Here is a 14,425-nt window from a genome sequence, read left to right as displayed (position 1 = left end):
GCATCCCGCAAAAAGTTATGCGCGTAAAGTTTTGCGCGTGCACTGCACAGAGCGCAGGGCGCTCTGCGTGAAGTGCCAATTAAAGCCTATGGGACTTAGCGCGCATAGTACTTTGCACGCACAAAACTTTGCGCGCGATCTGATTGAGAAATCCAGTGCTAACCTACTTAGCACCCTTGTTAGCACGTCTAAAGACTTTAGACGTGCTAAGTAGGTTAGCACCGCTTTGTGAATCAAGCCCCTGAAGTGACAACAAAATGTGAAGCATGTTTTGATTATTTGGTGTGAAAGGAATGCAAGTTTGAATAGTCCATTGTTTTTCTATTCCAGCCCGATTCCCTCATGAAAGCTTCATGGCCTGTGGCAGGTCCAGCAGATGAGGTACTGATCCGATCCTCCCAATACCTAACCGAAACTGCTCATGATCTGCGACTAAGATTGAAGAATTACATGGCACCAGCTAAGGGGAAGGTACGCAACTATCTGCTAAGTGTTACAGCTGTAGTTATCCAGAGTCTTCTTATTATTATTTATTTAGTGCTTGTATAGCGCCGACACCTTACACAGCGCTGTACAGAGTATATATTGTCTTGTCACGTAACTGTCTCAGAGGGGCTTACAATCTAATCCCTACCATAGTCTTATGTCTATGTATTATCATGTAGTGTATGTATCGTAGTCTAGGACCAATTAAGGGGAAAGCCAATTAACTTATCTGTATGTTTTGGGGATATGGGAGGAAACCGTAATGCCTGGAGGAAACCTGCACATAAACTGGGAGAACATCCTAACTCCTTGCAGATGTTGACCTAGCTATGCCGCCGACTTCGTATATCTTATAAAGGGGTCCCAAACTTGCAGCCAGTGGTTTGCCACCTCCACCTGCACTCAACATATTTTTGGAAGTAAAATTGGCATCACACTATCAGTGCAGAGGATAGTATAGGATCATGTGGGACTTTGAATTGGCCAAACCCTTTGATCATCTGTCTGTATAGTAGACCTACTATGGTGAGCTGGGAACTTTTTTTTTTCTTTTAGATTGGCAGAAGTTTGTTTTAAAAAGTAATGCTAACTCAACATTAGCTGCATTTCCTGTAAGTTAAGTTTTGGGTGGACCCTTTGGAAGCTTTGGTATTTACCCAGTGTTTGGTAGGAAACATTTATTTGCCATTCTAGAAAACTAAATGAACACACACAAACTCAGAGAATGTAAGGCAGGGATCACACTTGTCTTTCAGTTTTCTGAAAAGTGTAGAAAACTGAAAGACAAGTGTGACCCCTGCCTTACAGCAGCTAATGGAATTTATTGAGAAAACCGACAAAATGTGCAGGATGTCCGTTTTCTGCGCGCACAATCTGCATTCAAGTGTGACCTAGCCCATTGATTAACATAAATTATAAGTTGAAATCAGTATTTCTGCGCAGACAAGTGTGACCACTGCTTCTGAGATCATTCTGGATGACATTTGACTAATGTAATGTTGTTTCTCCCACCCAGCATGGGTATGTGTAAAAATACACCCTAAAACACATTATACTACTTCTCCTGAGTACGGCGATAACACATGTGTGACACTTTTTTTTGCAGCCTAGGTGCGCTAAGGGGCCCAACGTCCTATTTACAGGTCATTTTGAGGCATTTGTTTTCTAGACTACTCGTGAGGAGTAGTCTAGAAAACAAATGCCTCAAAATGACCTGTAAATAGGACGTTGGGCCCCTTAGCGCACCTAGGCTGCAAAAAAAAGTGTCACACATGTGTTATCGCCGTACTCAGGAGAAGTAGTATAATGTGTTTTAGGGTGTATTTTTACACATACCCATGCTGGGTGGGAGAAACAACATTACATTAGTCAAATGTCATCCAGAATGATCTCAGAAGCAGTGGTCACACTTGTCTGCGCAGAAATACTGATTTCAACTTATAATTTATGTTAATCAATGGGCTAGGTCACACTTGAATGCAGGCCCCTAAAATGCCAGGGCAGTATAGGAACCCCACAAATGACCCCATTTTAGAAAGAAGACACCTCAAGGTATTCCGTTAGGTGTATGGTGAGTTCATAGAAGATTTTATTTTTTGTCACAAGTTAGTGGAAAATGACACTTTGTGAAAAAAATAATAAAAATCAATCTCCGCTAACTTTTGACAAAAAATAAAATCTTCTATGAACTCGTCATACACCTAACAGAATACCTTGGGGTGTCTTTTTTCTAAAATGGGGTCACTTGTGGGGTTCCTATACTGCCCTGGCATTTTACAAGCCCAAAACCGTGAGTAGTCTGGAAACCAAATGTCTCAAAATGACTGTTCAGGGGTATAAGCATCTGCAAATTTTGATGACAGGTGGTCTATGAGGGGGCGAATTTTGTGGAACCGGTCATAAGCAGGGTGGCCTCTTAGATGGCAGATTGTATTGGGCTTGATCTGATGGATAGGCGTACTAGGGGGGTGACAGGAGGTGATTGATGGGTGTCTCAGGGGGTGGTTAGAGGGGAAAATAGATGCAATTAATGCACTGGGGAGGTGATCGGAAGGGGGTCTGAGGGGGATCTGAGGGTTTGGCCGAGTGATCAGGAGCCCACACGGGGCAAATTAGGGCCTGATCTGATGGGTAGGTGTGCTAGGTGGTGACAGGAGGTGATTGATGGGTGTCTCAAGGTGTGATTAGAGAGGGGAAATAGATGCAAGCAATGCACTGGCGAGGTGATCAGGGCTGGGGTCTGAGGGCGTTCTGAGTGTGTGGGCAGGTGATTGGGTGCCCTAGGGGCAGATAGGGGTCTAAACTGATGGGTATCAGTGACAGGGGCTGATTGATGGGTGATCAGTGGGTGATTAGATGGCAGAACAGATGTAAACAATGCACTTTGGAGGTGATCTGAGGGTAGGTCTGGGGCAATCTGATGGTGTGGGTGATCAGATTGCCCGCGAGGGGCAGGTTAGGGGCTGATTGATGGGTGGCAGTGACAGGGGCTGATTGATGGGTGGCAGTGACAGGGGCTGATTGATGGGTGATTGACAGGTGATCAGTGGGTTATTACAGGGAAGAACAGATGTAAATAATGCACTGGCGAATTGATAAGGGGGGGTCTGAGGGCAATCTGAGTGTGTGGGCGGGTGATTGGGTGCCCACAAGGGGCAGATTAGGGTCTAATCTGATGGGTAACAGTGACAGGTGGTGATAGGGGGTGATTGATGGGTGATTGATGGGTAATTAGTGGGTGTTTAGAGGAGAGAACAGATGTAAACACTGCACTTGGGAGGTGATCTGATGTCGGATCTGCGGGCGATCTATTAATGTGGGTGGGTGATCAAATTGCCCGCAAGGGGCAGGTTAGGGGCTGATTGATGGGAGCAGTGACAGGGGGTGATTGATGGGTGATCAGTGGGTTATTACAGGGAGGAACAGATGTAAATAATGCACTGGCGAATTGATAAGGGGGGGTCTGAGGACAATCTGAGCGTGTGGGCGGGTGATTGGGTGCCTGCAAGGGGCAGATTAGGGTCTAATCTGATGGGTAACAGTGACAGGTGGTGATAGGGGGTGATATATGGGTGAGTGATGGGTAATTAGTGGGTGTTTAGAGTAGAGAACAGATGTAAACACTGCACTTGGGAGGTGATCTGATGTCGGATCTGCGGGCGATCTATTGGTGTGGGTGATCAGATTGCCCGCAAGGAGCAGGTTAGGGGCTGATTGATGGGTGGCAGTGACAGGGTGTGATTGGGTGGCAGTGACAGGGGGTGATTGATGGGTGATTGATAGGTGATTGACAGGTGATCAGTGGGTTATTACAGGGAAGAACAGATGTAAATAATGCACTGGCGAATTGATAGGGGGGAAGGGGGGTCTGAGGGCAATCTGAGCGTGTGGGCGGGTGATTGGGTGCCCACAAAGGGCAGATTAGGGTCTAATCTGATGGGTAACAGTGACAGGTGGTGATAGGGGGTGATTGATGGGTGATTGACAGGTGATCAGTGGGTTATTACAGGGGGGATAGAGGCATACAGTACACAGGTGGGGGTCTGGGGAGAATCTGAGGGGTGTGGGAGGGGGGGTGATCAGGAGGGAGCAGGGGGCAGTTTAGGGTTAAAAAAAAAATAGCGTTGACAGATAGTGACAGGGAGTGATTGATGGGTGATTAGGGGGGTGATTGAGTGTAAACAGTGGTCTGGGGGGTGGGCAGGGGGGGGCCTGAGGGGTGCTGTGGGCGATCAGGGGGCAGGGGGGGAGGAGATCAGTGTGCTTGGGTGCGACATAGGGTGGCTGCAACCTGCCCTGGTGGTCCCTCGGACACTGGGACCACCAGGGCAGGAGGCAGCCTGTATTATAGGCTTTGTATACATTACAAAGCCTATTATACCTATTCTCAGCGGCGATTCAGGTGCTAGTAACCCGCCGGCGCTTCCAAACGGCCGGCGGGTTACAGCGCGAGGGGGGTGGAGCCTGTCGCCAGCGGCTGATCGCATCACAAATGACGCGATCGCCGCATAACCACGCCCGCCACCGCCGATGGGCGTATTGCGGTCGTTTGGGCCCAGCCCTTGCCGCCGCCCATCAGCTTAAGGCGGTTGGCAAGTGGCTAAAGGAAGGTTGAGCACTTTTTCAGTAAGCTGTAAGGGTACCAAGAAATTAGTCCATATTTGCAGGACAAATGTTTTTTTTTTTTTTTTCTTCAAGAAATTTTTCTTTTATACAGAAGTGATGTAATTTTCTGATTTTTCTTTAGAAAGGAGATAAACAGCCACCCCAGAAGCCGTCCCATTGCACAATCTATGTAGCCAAGACATATCCACCATGGCAACACATCAGTCTGTCAGTTCTGCGCAAGCATTACCAGGTAAACCTATGGGCCGTTCTGGAAATTTTTATACTCCATTACCTTTTTGCACAGTTAAGATGATAATTTGAAGCAAACCTGAACTGAAAATTAGAAGTTAAAATAAACATACACACGTCATACTTGCCTCCCGTAGAGTCTACTCATCAATCTTTCCCCTCTCCAGCATCCTGTTTACCCACTGTGATCAATGACATTCTCCGTGCTCCATTTTTTATTTTTTTATTTTATGGGACATGGTATATGACTTTAGGAGGGGGGGGTAAAAACATAAAGCATATTTAATGGATAACTTCTGAAAAAACTACGTAGAAAAGTTTATTGAATCGGGGCCAGCGTCTGTTACCTTGAAACATGTCTTAGGGCTGGGACTCACTACAGCGGTTTTAGCAGCGCTTTTCTGACAGCCAGCGATCAGAAAAGAGCTTCAATATCCACTATTGAAGCTCTTTTCTGACCCCTATGGGGTGGTTCAGCTGCATTTTTGCTGTGATTCTAAATCTTGCTGAAAATTGTGCTTTGGAAATTGTATTTGATTCCCGAATCATAAATGCAGCCGCTAGTGGGGCCAGCCAGGCACAGATTAATGACTGTAATCCTGTCCTACTAACTAGAATGTCTCCATATGCTTTCTAACATCTATTTATTTTATATCAGTGGAGCAACTGATTGTGGAAAGACAACTTGCTAATCTTCAGATATCTTATACACTGAATTATGTTCCTTTCATGTTGATGGTTCAGTTTCAGTATACTACAAAACAGAATGCTTTCACCCAGGATGAAAATTAAGAAAAACTAAATACACAAAGTAAAGGCATATTGGTATAACTTTTGCATTGTACTATATGTGAGATTCATAAAAAAAATGACAATGTAATGTGAAGCAGCCCATCTAAGCTCTTAGCACAAGGCTCTGTTGTCGGAGGCTCTAGCCTGGCTTGTCTGCATTGTGCTGCTCAGCCTGTGAGGGGTGTGACTGGATAGGAATGTTCTAGATGTGTGCACTTCAAAAAATGCCCGTTCAGGCTGGCATTGCAAAGTGACTTGTTTTCCCAAAATTCACACATAGATAAATAGTAAATGTGCCAATGAATGTCTAGATAGGACTAGGAAGTTGTTTATTCCCTGAGTTTATCTTTAAAATTAACTTTTTAGATTAAAACCATGGGCGCTGCCATTGCTGAATTATTTATGTTAGGTTTACATTCTTGTGATACTGAAACTGACTTCCCGGGTGCAGAGTGGCACCCTTTCCATCCCTAAATCTGGAGCAATCATTTAACGACTATCAATACAAGTTACGGTACTTTAAGAAACCATTTATCGATATGAGTGAACACTTTTTTTTTTGTTTTTTTTGTTTTTTTTTATATTTGTATTATGTAGCCCAACAATGGGCAAACTATGGCCTGTATCTGGCCCACTTGCGCTGCTCATCTGGCCCACCAACTGGTGGCTGGATTCCTCTCTCCCTCATCCCCCCCCAACCGCAGAATTGCGAGCTGGCGATAACGGGGTTAACTCACACATCTCCATGGCAACAGGGCATGCCATGTGACGCCCTGTTGCCATGAAGACCCGACGCAGGAAGCAGTGAGTTTTAACTGTCTGTATTCTTCCGGTCGTGACTGCAGTGAGGGTGAAGGGGAGAAATTTGAGGAATGCGGTAAGTCCGCAGTATGCGGCCCGGGCCGCTCAAAGTTTGCCCAGCCCTCATGTAGCCTGTTGTGTTTTATTTATCACTTAAAAACAAAGCAGCCTAACAAGTAATTTCCATGTTTCATAGTTTTTATGTGATGCATTTTGTTTAACATTTTTTGTAGGCAAATGCTGGAAGTCTGCCAGACAATAAAGTTATCGCTACAGAGCTGAATGGCTTGCCAGAGCTGAAGAAGTACATGAAGAGAGTAATGCCATTTGTAGCCATGATTAAGGTAATCTTCTGATGAGTGTTCTATCCACAGGCTGTGAAGTGGCTGATGCGGTTGATACTGCATTACAAATAGAGGATAAAATGATGGTCTTCATCAAGGTCTTTAGGCTGTCCAGATACAGACAGATACCTGGCAGAGAATGGCAAGCTGTCAGACTCTGGCCCATACCCAATGGTATCTGTATAGGTAAACTTCAGTTATTTTGAAACCCTTAGGGTCCTTGTACACTTGATGTGTTTTAATGCATTTTAGCTTTTCACAGCAGTACATTGTCAGTTTTTCAGCGTATAGTGTGAAAGAGGCCATAGGCTCTTTTCACACCATGGGCTTGATTCACTAAGACAAATAGTGTGAGTAACCTGCTGTTACTCGCACTATTTAACCCTGCGTGCGTGCTATTGGCAGCATAGCGTACATTACCTGTTGTCAGAGTAATGCTCACTATGCCCAGCATAGGGATTGCTTGTAGTTTACGGTGGTTATTACCCATTAACAAGCACACTGAACATCCCGCCCTGGACCCCTTCTGGTCCAGTAATTTTAAAGGAAGTGATCCCTGCACTTTGAGTGGCCCAATAGGCTGCTTGTCATGTGACATCACTTGACAGGCAATCTGTTGGGCCCATGAGAGTGCCAGGGTCACTTCCTTTAAAGTCACTGGACCCGAAGGGTTGCAGGGCGGGATGTTCGGAGCACTTTTAATGGGTAATAGCCAGAGTTAACTACTCTGACAGCAGGTAATAATGCACGCTATGCTGCCAATGGCGTGCATTAAGGCACGCAGGGTTAAATAGCGTGAATAACAGCAGGTTACTCACGCTATTTGGGTAAGTGAAGCCCCATGTCTGTTGTGTCGCAAATTGACAATATCGTAACACAATTGTAACGATCGGTGTCAGCACACAGAGAATCTGATTATTGGTGATCTGCAGTATCACCAAGAATGCAGATATATACCTGATTATTGATGATCTGCAGAATCACCGATAATCCAAGTATAACTAACCTCTGGACACCTATAAAGTGTGAGTGTTTGGTGCAACAGTAATGACTTTAAGTAGAACCACCCGAGGAGCAGGTGGTTTTTGGTAGTATGGACGATACTGCCTTTTGAGAAGTACAAGAGCCTTCCAGCAGCCTGAGACCTCCAAAGGGGTGGAGTCCCAGGCTGAAGGTAGGAGGGACCTGTGAGTGAGTGACACTTGAAGGTGGATGTCACTAGCAGGTCTGGAGACTATCTCTTAAAGGAGAGAGATAGCTCTCGAGGTCGGGCAAGCGAGGTCCGCAACACACAGATAAGGTACAGAGACAGTAGGCTGATTCGGTATCCAAGGCAGGCAGGGTTGGCAACAGATAATCAGATATGCGTAGGTACCGAATCAGAGAGCAGAGGGATAGTCAGGAAAGCAGTAGGTCATAACAGATATCAAACAATGCCTAGTCTTGGGTGTGAGGTCCGTGGTCTCTACACCCTGGAACTAGTCTGAAGTATAACACAATAACACAAGTCCCTAAGCTTGGGTGTGAGGTCCGTGGTCTCGACACCCTGGAACTAGTCTGAATAAAAACACAATGATAACACAAGTTCTTTAATCTTGGGTGTGAGGTCCGTGGTCTCGACACCCTGGAACTAGTCTGAATAATAAAACAATGATAAACAGAAGTAATCTGGCTCAGTGTGAATTCCCAGGTTCTCCTGGTTCAAACACACTGTAGGATCTGACTAAGGTCTGAGTGCTTCCACGTAGTGTTCGCAACGGCAGACAACTTGAGACTGAGCAGCAGTAACTATATATAGAGCAGCGCTCTCCGGCGCCACCCATCAGTGATTGACCAATAGTCACTTGCTCTGAGGTCAGCTGACCCGCTTGGTCAGCTGATCCCTCCTTGGCTGTCATAAATGTTCTGCCTCTCAGCGCGCGCGTATTCCTGAATCTGTGTGAACTAACAGACCCAGCCACACCAGACGCACGCTGCTGCGTGCAAACCGCCGCGCTGGACGCCGAATCGGCCGCCTTGCTGTCAGTACACGCGGCGGCCTTTCCGCGTTTCCTTACAACAATGCAATGATATTCCTATAGAGTGATCACATTGATTGTGGTGCGTTTCGTTGGCATTTACAGGGGCTGTCAGACATGCTTTTATTTTACTGTATGGTCACAATACTACCGTGCGAAGTGACTTTTTGGTTTCATTGCAATCTTTTTGCAATGCAACATGCACAGTAAGTAAGGAGCGTTACTGTGCATGTAGCATATTTCTAGCTGGAACACTTTATCACACAGTATAAAATATTGGAGTTTGAAAGAATCTTTCAAGGCTTAATTTTGATCTGACAGTAGACTACTGTATATAGTCACCTGAACAGGAATAGGCCCCTAGTGCACTAAAACATAACTTTTATTAGTTCTATTAAAATCAGGTATATCAAAGGTACAGCATTTATAAAACATAAACAGCTGCGTTAGTGTTTGACACTATTGTGTCACATATGTATCATATCACTGGGATGGATCACAGTGATAAATCGGGGCGAATGTCTAACAGTTATGCACGCCTGATCATGATTTATAGGTGACAAATGCGCCGATCAGATTGCTTTAACATGCAGCCATATGCGCAGATAATAGGGGGGATATGGAGGAACTATGAGGAGATAGGAGAACCCTGGATAATCAATGGGATATACTACCTGATCGACAGGTAGGACACACCCTGCTGGACGACACCCAGGGGAGAGCGGAAATGCTCAGTATATAAGACTGTGAGTTAAAGAGACTCTGAAGCGAGAATAAATCTCGCTTCAGAGTTCATAGTTAGCAGGGGCACGTGTGCCCCTGCTAAACCGCCGCTATAGCGCTGCTAAACGGTGGTCCCTTCACCCCCAAACCCCCCACTGCGACACTTGGTCACAGACTTGGTTGCTCCTGGAGGCAGGGCTAACGGCTGCAGCCCTGCCTCCAGTCGCGTCTATCAGCGGCGCATCGCCGCCTCTCCCCCGCCCCTCTCAGTGAAGGAAGACTGAGAGGGGCGGAGATACGCGCTGACAGACGCGCGTGGGGCAGGGCTGCGGCGGTTAGCCCTGCCTCAACCAGGAAGCGCTCCCCCGCTGAAACGAGGGGATTTGGGGGATCAGGGACCCCCGTTAAGCCGCGGGATAGCGGCGGTTTAGCAGGGGCACGCGTACCCCTGCTATCTGAGGTCTGAAGCGAGATTTATTTTCGCTTCAGACTCTCTTTAAGGGCGGCATTCAGCTCTGATAGGGGCTATATATGCTGACAGTTATGTGGGGCAGGGGCACTGTATATGTTTGATGCACAGCACTGTATATATGTATTCACTCCGGACGAAGGCGTTTAGCCGAAACATGTCGAGTTATTTGTAATTTTGTACACTGTTTGCATGGTGTGATCCTCTACTGTCCATTATACCTGTGTTTGGTGCAAGAGGGTGTGATCAGCAGGTCCCATTTGTGCATGTACTAGCTGTGCATAGGTGCTGGAGAGGAGATCCCTTTCCTCTCCACGACACATGCACATAGATGTACAATCTTTATCTGCCTGAAAGTGATCCATCCCAGTGATATGATACATATGTGACACAATAGTGTCAAACACCAACGCAGCTGTTTATGTTTTATAAATGCTGTACCTTTGATATACCTGATTTTAATAGAACTAATAAAAGTTATGTTTTAGTGCGCTAGGGGCCTAACCCTGTTCAGGGAACACTTATCCTATACGAATCCCCCGAGTACTCTATTAAGTATTTACTGTATATAGTCAAAGTAAAATAAAGTTTGAGTAGAAGTAAACCTCATAACATTTGACTCTTTTGACATTTGCATGTTGGATTATTATGGCTCTGTACATATTAACAATCTGACACATCATTGCATTCCAGCGGTTCTGGAGGTGTGTTTAGCTTCTAAGGGTACAATGGTTAATTTGCATATATTCAGCAGTGGTGCCTGGGAGACATCTCGAGCTCACTCCAACCTGAATTATCGCAAATTCTTTCTGTTTTAGGAAAGCAAACTTTTGTTTTTCTTAACATCTTAGTAAGGGGGCTTTTAGGACCATTGTAGTCCCTTACACACCCCAATGAGTTCTGGGTCACCATGAGCTTGCTGGTTAGTCTGTGCCTTATTTGACTCTCTTAAAGTGGGATTATACTCCCAAAAGTAACATTTCTGTAACTACTGTTATATGAAGCAAACAACATTTCAAAGCATTCCCAAATATTCTGTGTGTAAAATCTTTGTTCACTGCAGGGAGCAGGAGAAGCTTGCTAATCTCTACTAATCTACAAAGACAAATGTACGGTAATCCGTGTCAGATGAAGCTCTCTGGTGAATGTACCTTCCCTCTACCCCTTCTCTATGCTGAACAGACAGATCACCCTGGCAACAACTGAGTGACTTCAGAAAATGAGGGGGCAGACAGAAGACACATGCCTCAGAGAGCTTTGCAGATCAGTGGCGTACCTACCGTCCAGCGGCAGGGGCGGCCCGCACTGGGTGTCTTAATGCTTAGGGGGTGACACCCGGAGTCCTGTGTTGCTGCCGCTGCAGTCAGTGCGCACGTTGTGCAAATTTGGGATTTTACACCCCCCGTGGCCGTCCCCGCTGACAACCTATGCTTCCCCCCCCCCCGGCCTTCCCCGGTGACGGGCAGGACTCAGGAGCAGCCCAGCTTCAGACCTCCGACCAGCCGGCGACCAGTATGCGGGCGCTAGGACCCAACGGACACCGCACTGATATACGGAAGTGACATCACTTCCGCATATACAGCGTGGTGTTCACTGAGTTCGGTGCGCCCGCATACTGGTCGCCGGCTGATACTGAGGTCTGAAGCTGGGCTGCTCCTGCCTGTCACCGGGGAAGGCCTGTGAGGTGAGGTGAGGTGGGGGGGGGGGGGGTAGGTTGTCAGCGGGGACGGCCACGGGGGGTGTAAAATCCCAAATTTGCACAACGTGTGAAGGGCACCTGTCACTATCTAACCTGGGGGGGTCCCTGTCACTATCTAACCTAGGGGATCCCTGTCACTATCTAACCTAGGGGATCCCTGTCACTAACCGGGTGTCGCTGTCACTATCTAACCTGGGGGGTCCCTGTCACTATCTAACCTGGGGGGTCCCTGTCACTAACTGGGGGTCGCTGTCACTATCTAACTTGGGGGGTCGCTGTCACTATCTAACCGGGGGTCGCTGTCACTAACTAACCTGGGGGTCGCTGTCACTATCTAACCTGGGGGGACCCTGTCACTATCTAACCTGGGGGTCGCTGTCACTAACTAACCTGGGGGTTGCTGTCACTATCTAACCTAGGGGGTCCCTTTCACTAACCTGGGGGGTTGCTGTCACTATCTAACCTGGGGGGTCGCTGTCACTATCTAAATGGGGGTTGCTGTCACTATCTAAACGGGGGTCGCTGTCACTAACCTGGGGGTCGCTGTCACTATCTAACCTGGGAGTTGCTGTCACTAACTAACCTGGGGGTCCCTGTCACTGCCTAACCTGGGGGGTCCCTGTCATTATCTAACCGGGGGTTGCTGTCACTAACTAACCTGGGGGTCGCTGTCACTATCTAACCTGGGGGGTCGCTGTCACTATCTAATCTGGGGGGTTCCTGTCACTATCTAACCGGGGGTCGCTGTCACTAACCTGGGGGTCGCTCTCACTATCTAACCTCGGGGGTCGCTGTCACTATCTAACCTGGGGGGTCCCTGTCACTATCTAACCTGGGGGGTCCCTTTCACTAACCGGGGGTCGCTGTCACTATCTAACCTGGGGGTCGCTGTCACTATCTAACCTGGGGGTCGCTGTCACTATCTAACCTGGGGGTCGCTGTCACTATCTAACCTGGGGGTCGCTGTCACTATCTAACCTGGGGGTCGCTGTCACTATCTAACCTGGGGGTCACTGTCACTATCTAACTTGGGGGGTCACTGTCACTATCTAACTTGGGGGGTCCCTGTCGCTATCTAACTTGGGGGGTCCCTGTCGCTATCTAACCTGGGGGGTCCCTGTCGCTATCTAACCTGGGGGGTCCCTGTCGCTATCTAACCTGGGGGGTCCCTGTCGCTATCTAACCTGGGGGGTCCCTGTCGCTATCTAACCTGGGGGGTCCCTGTTGCTATCTAACCTGGGGGGTCCCTGTCGCTATCTAACCTGGGGGGTCCCTGTCGCTATCTAACCTGAGGGGTCCCTGTCTAACCTGGGGGGGTCGCTGTCTAACCTGGGGGGGTCGCTGTCTAACCTGGGGGGGGTCGCTGTCTAACCTGGGGGGGGTCGCTGTCTAACCTGGGGGGGGTCGCTGTCTAACCTGGGGGGGGTCGCTGTCTAACCTGGGGGGGGTCGCTGTCTAACCTGGGGGGGGTCGCTGTCTAACCTGGGGGGTCGCCAGTCACTATCTAAACTGGGGGGCACCTGTCACTATCTAAACTGGGGGGCACCTGTCACTATCTAAACTGGGGGGCACCTGTCACTATCTAAACTGGGGGGCTCCAGTCACTAATTGAGCTGGGGGGCTCCTGTAACTACCTGAACTGTGGCGCTCCTGTCACTACCTAAACTGGGGGGCTCCTGGCACTACCTAAACTGGGGGGCTCCTGGCACTACCTAAACTGGGGGGCACCTCTCACTACCTAAACTATCTAGGCCAGCCAGCCCAACATAACCACCAGCCAACCAGCCCAGAATCACTGACATAAAGGCCACAGCATCACCACCAGTCAGGCCAGCATTTACTTCAACCAGCCAGTCCAGCCACAGCATCACCGCCAGCCAGCCCAGCCACAGCATCACCGCCAGTCAGGCCACAGCATCACTGCCAGGCCTTTCAGCTCACACATCATTGCCAATCCAGACAAAAATAGTTTTGCCAGCCAGGCACAGCAGCCAGTAGAGGAGAATTCAGAAGCCAGGTGAGAGGTGTCTACCATATTAATGGGGCATTCTGCCTATTTATTTGAAATGCTGTCTATTTATGTGCCTCATGACTGCTGAATTTGTCTTGTTGGGGGGGACTCATGGTTACTGGATTTGTCTTGTTGGTGGCCTCATGATTGCTGAATTTGTCTTGTTGGGGGCCTCATAATTTGTTGTGGGCCTCAAGATTGCTGAATTTGTCTTGCTGGGGGCCTCATGATTGCTGAATTTGTCTAGTTGGGGGACTCATGATTTATTGGGGGCCTCATGATTGCTGAATTTGACTTGTTGGGGGCCTCATGATTTGTTGGGGGCCTCAAGATTGCTGAATTTGTCTTGTTGGGGGCCTCATGATTGCTAACTGCGAGACTATGGGAAAAGCGGAATCATCCTCATATGAGACAATAGCATTAAAGGAGTTATCCGGGCAGTTTTAATAAAATGAATGCTACTTACCGGGGGCTTCCTCCAGCCCCAAGCTCCCAGGACCTCCCTCGCCGCATCTCTGCTCTCAGCCGTTCGCCGGAGCTCCGACCCGGTCCCCGGCGATGACGTCAGAGCGACCTGGAGGTCGCTCTGTACTGCGCCTGCGCGATCAGCGCTGTCAATCACCGCCACGTGGGCCGGAGCGGACTGCGCAGGTGGTAGTAGTTCTGCGCCTGCGCACTCCGCTCCGGCCCACGTGGCGGTGATTGACAGCGCCGATCGTGCAGGCG

At 48.2% G+C, this 14,425-nt stretch overlaps 1 protein-coding gene across 1 annotated transcript in view; it reads left to right on the top strand.

Annotated features, from left to right (window-relative positions):
- Positions 1-14,425, top strand: part of LARS1 (leucyl-tRNA synthetase 1) — a 101,356-nt gene that overhangs the window by 61,141 nt on the left and 25,790 nt on the right. Inside the window, exons 26-28 of the mRNA XM_068277537.1 lie at positions 331-471; positions 4,733-4,843; positions 6,669-6,779. Coding sequence (XP_068133638.1) covers positions 331-471; positions 4,733-4,843; positions 6,669-6,779 — 363 coding nt within the window. The remainder of the gene's footprint in view (positions 1-330; positions 472-4,732; positions 4,844-6,668; positions 6,780-14,425) is intronic.

The sequence above is a fragment of the Hyperolius riggenbachi genome, chromosome 3, assembly GCF_040937935.1.
Source record: "Hyperolius riggenbachi isolate aHypRig1 chromosome 3, aHypRig1.pri, whole genome shotgun sequence".
NCBI classification, from domain to species: Eukaryota; Metazoa; Chordata; class Amphibia; order Anura; family Hyperoliidae; genus Hyperolius; species Hyperolius riggenbachi.
Note: the sequence above shows the minus strand (reverse complement) of the source record. Positions and strands in the feature narration are given on the sequence as shown.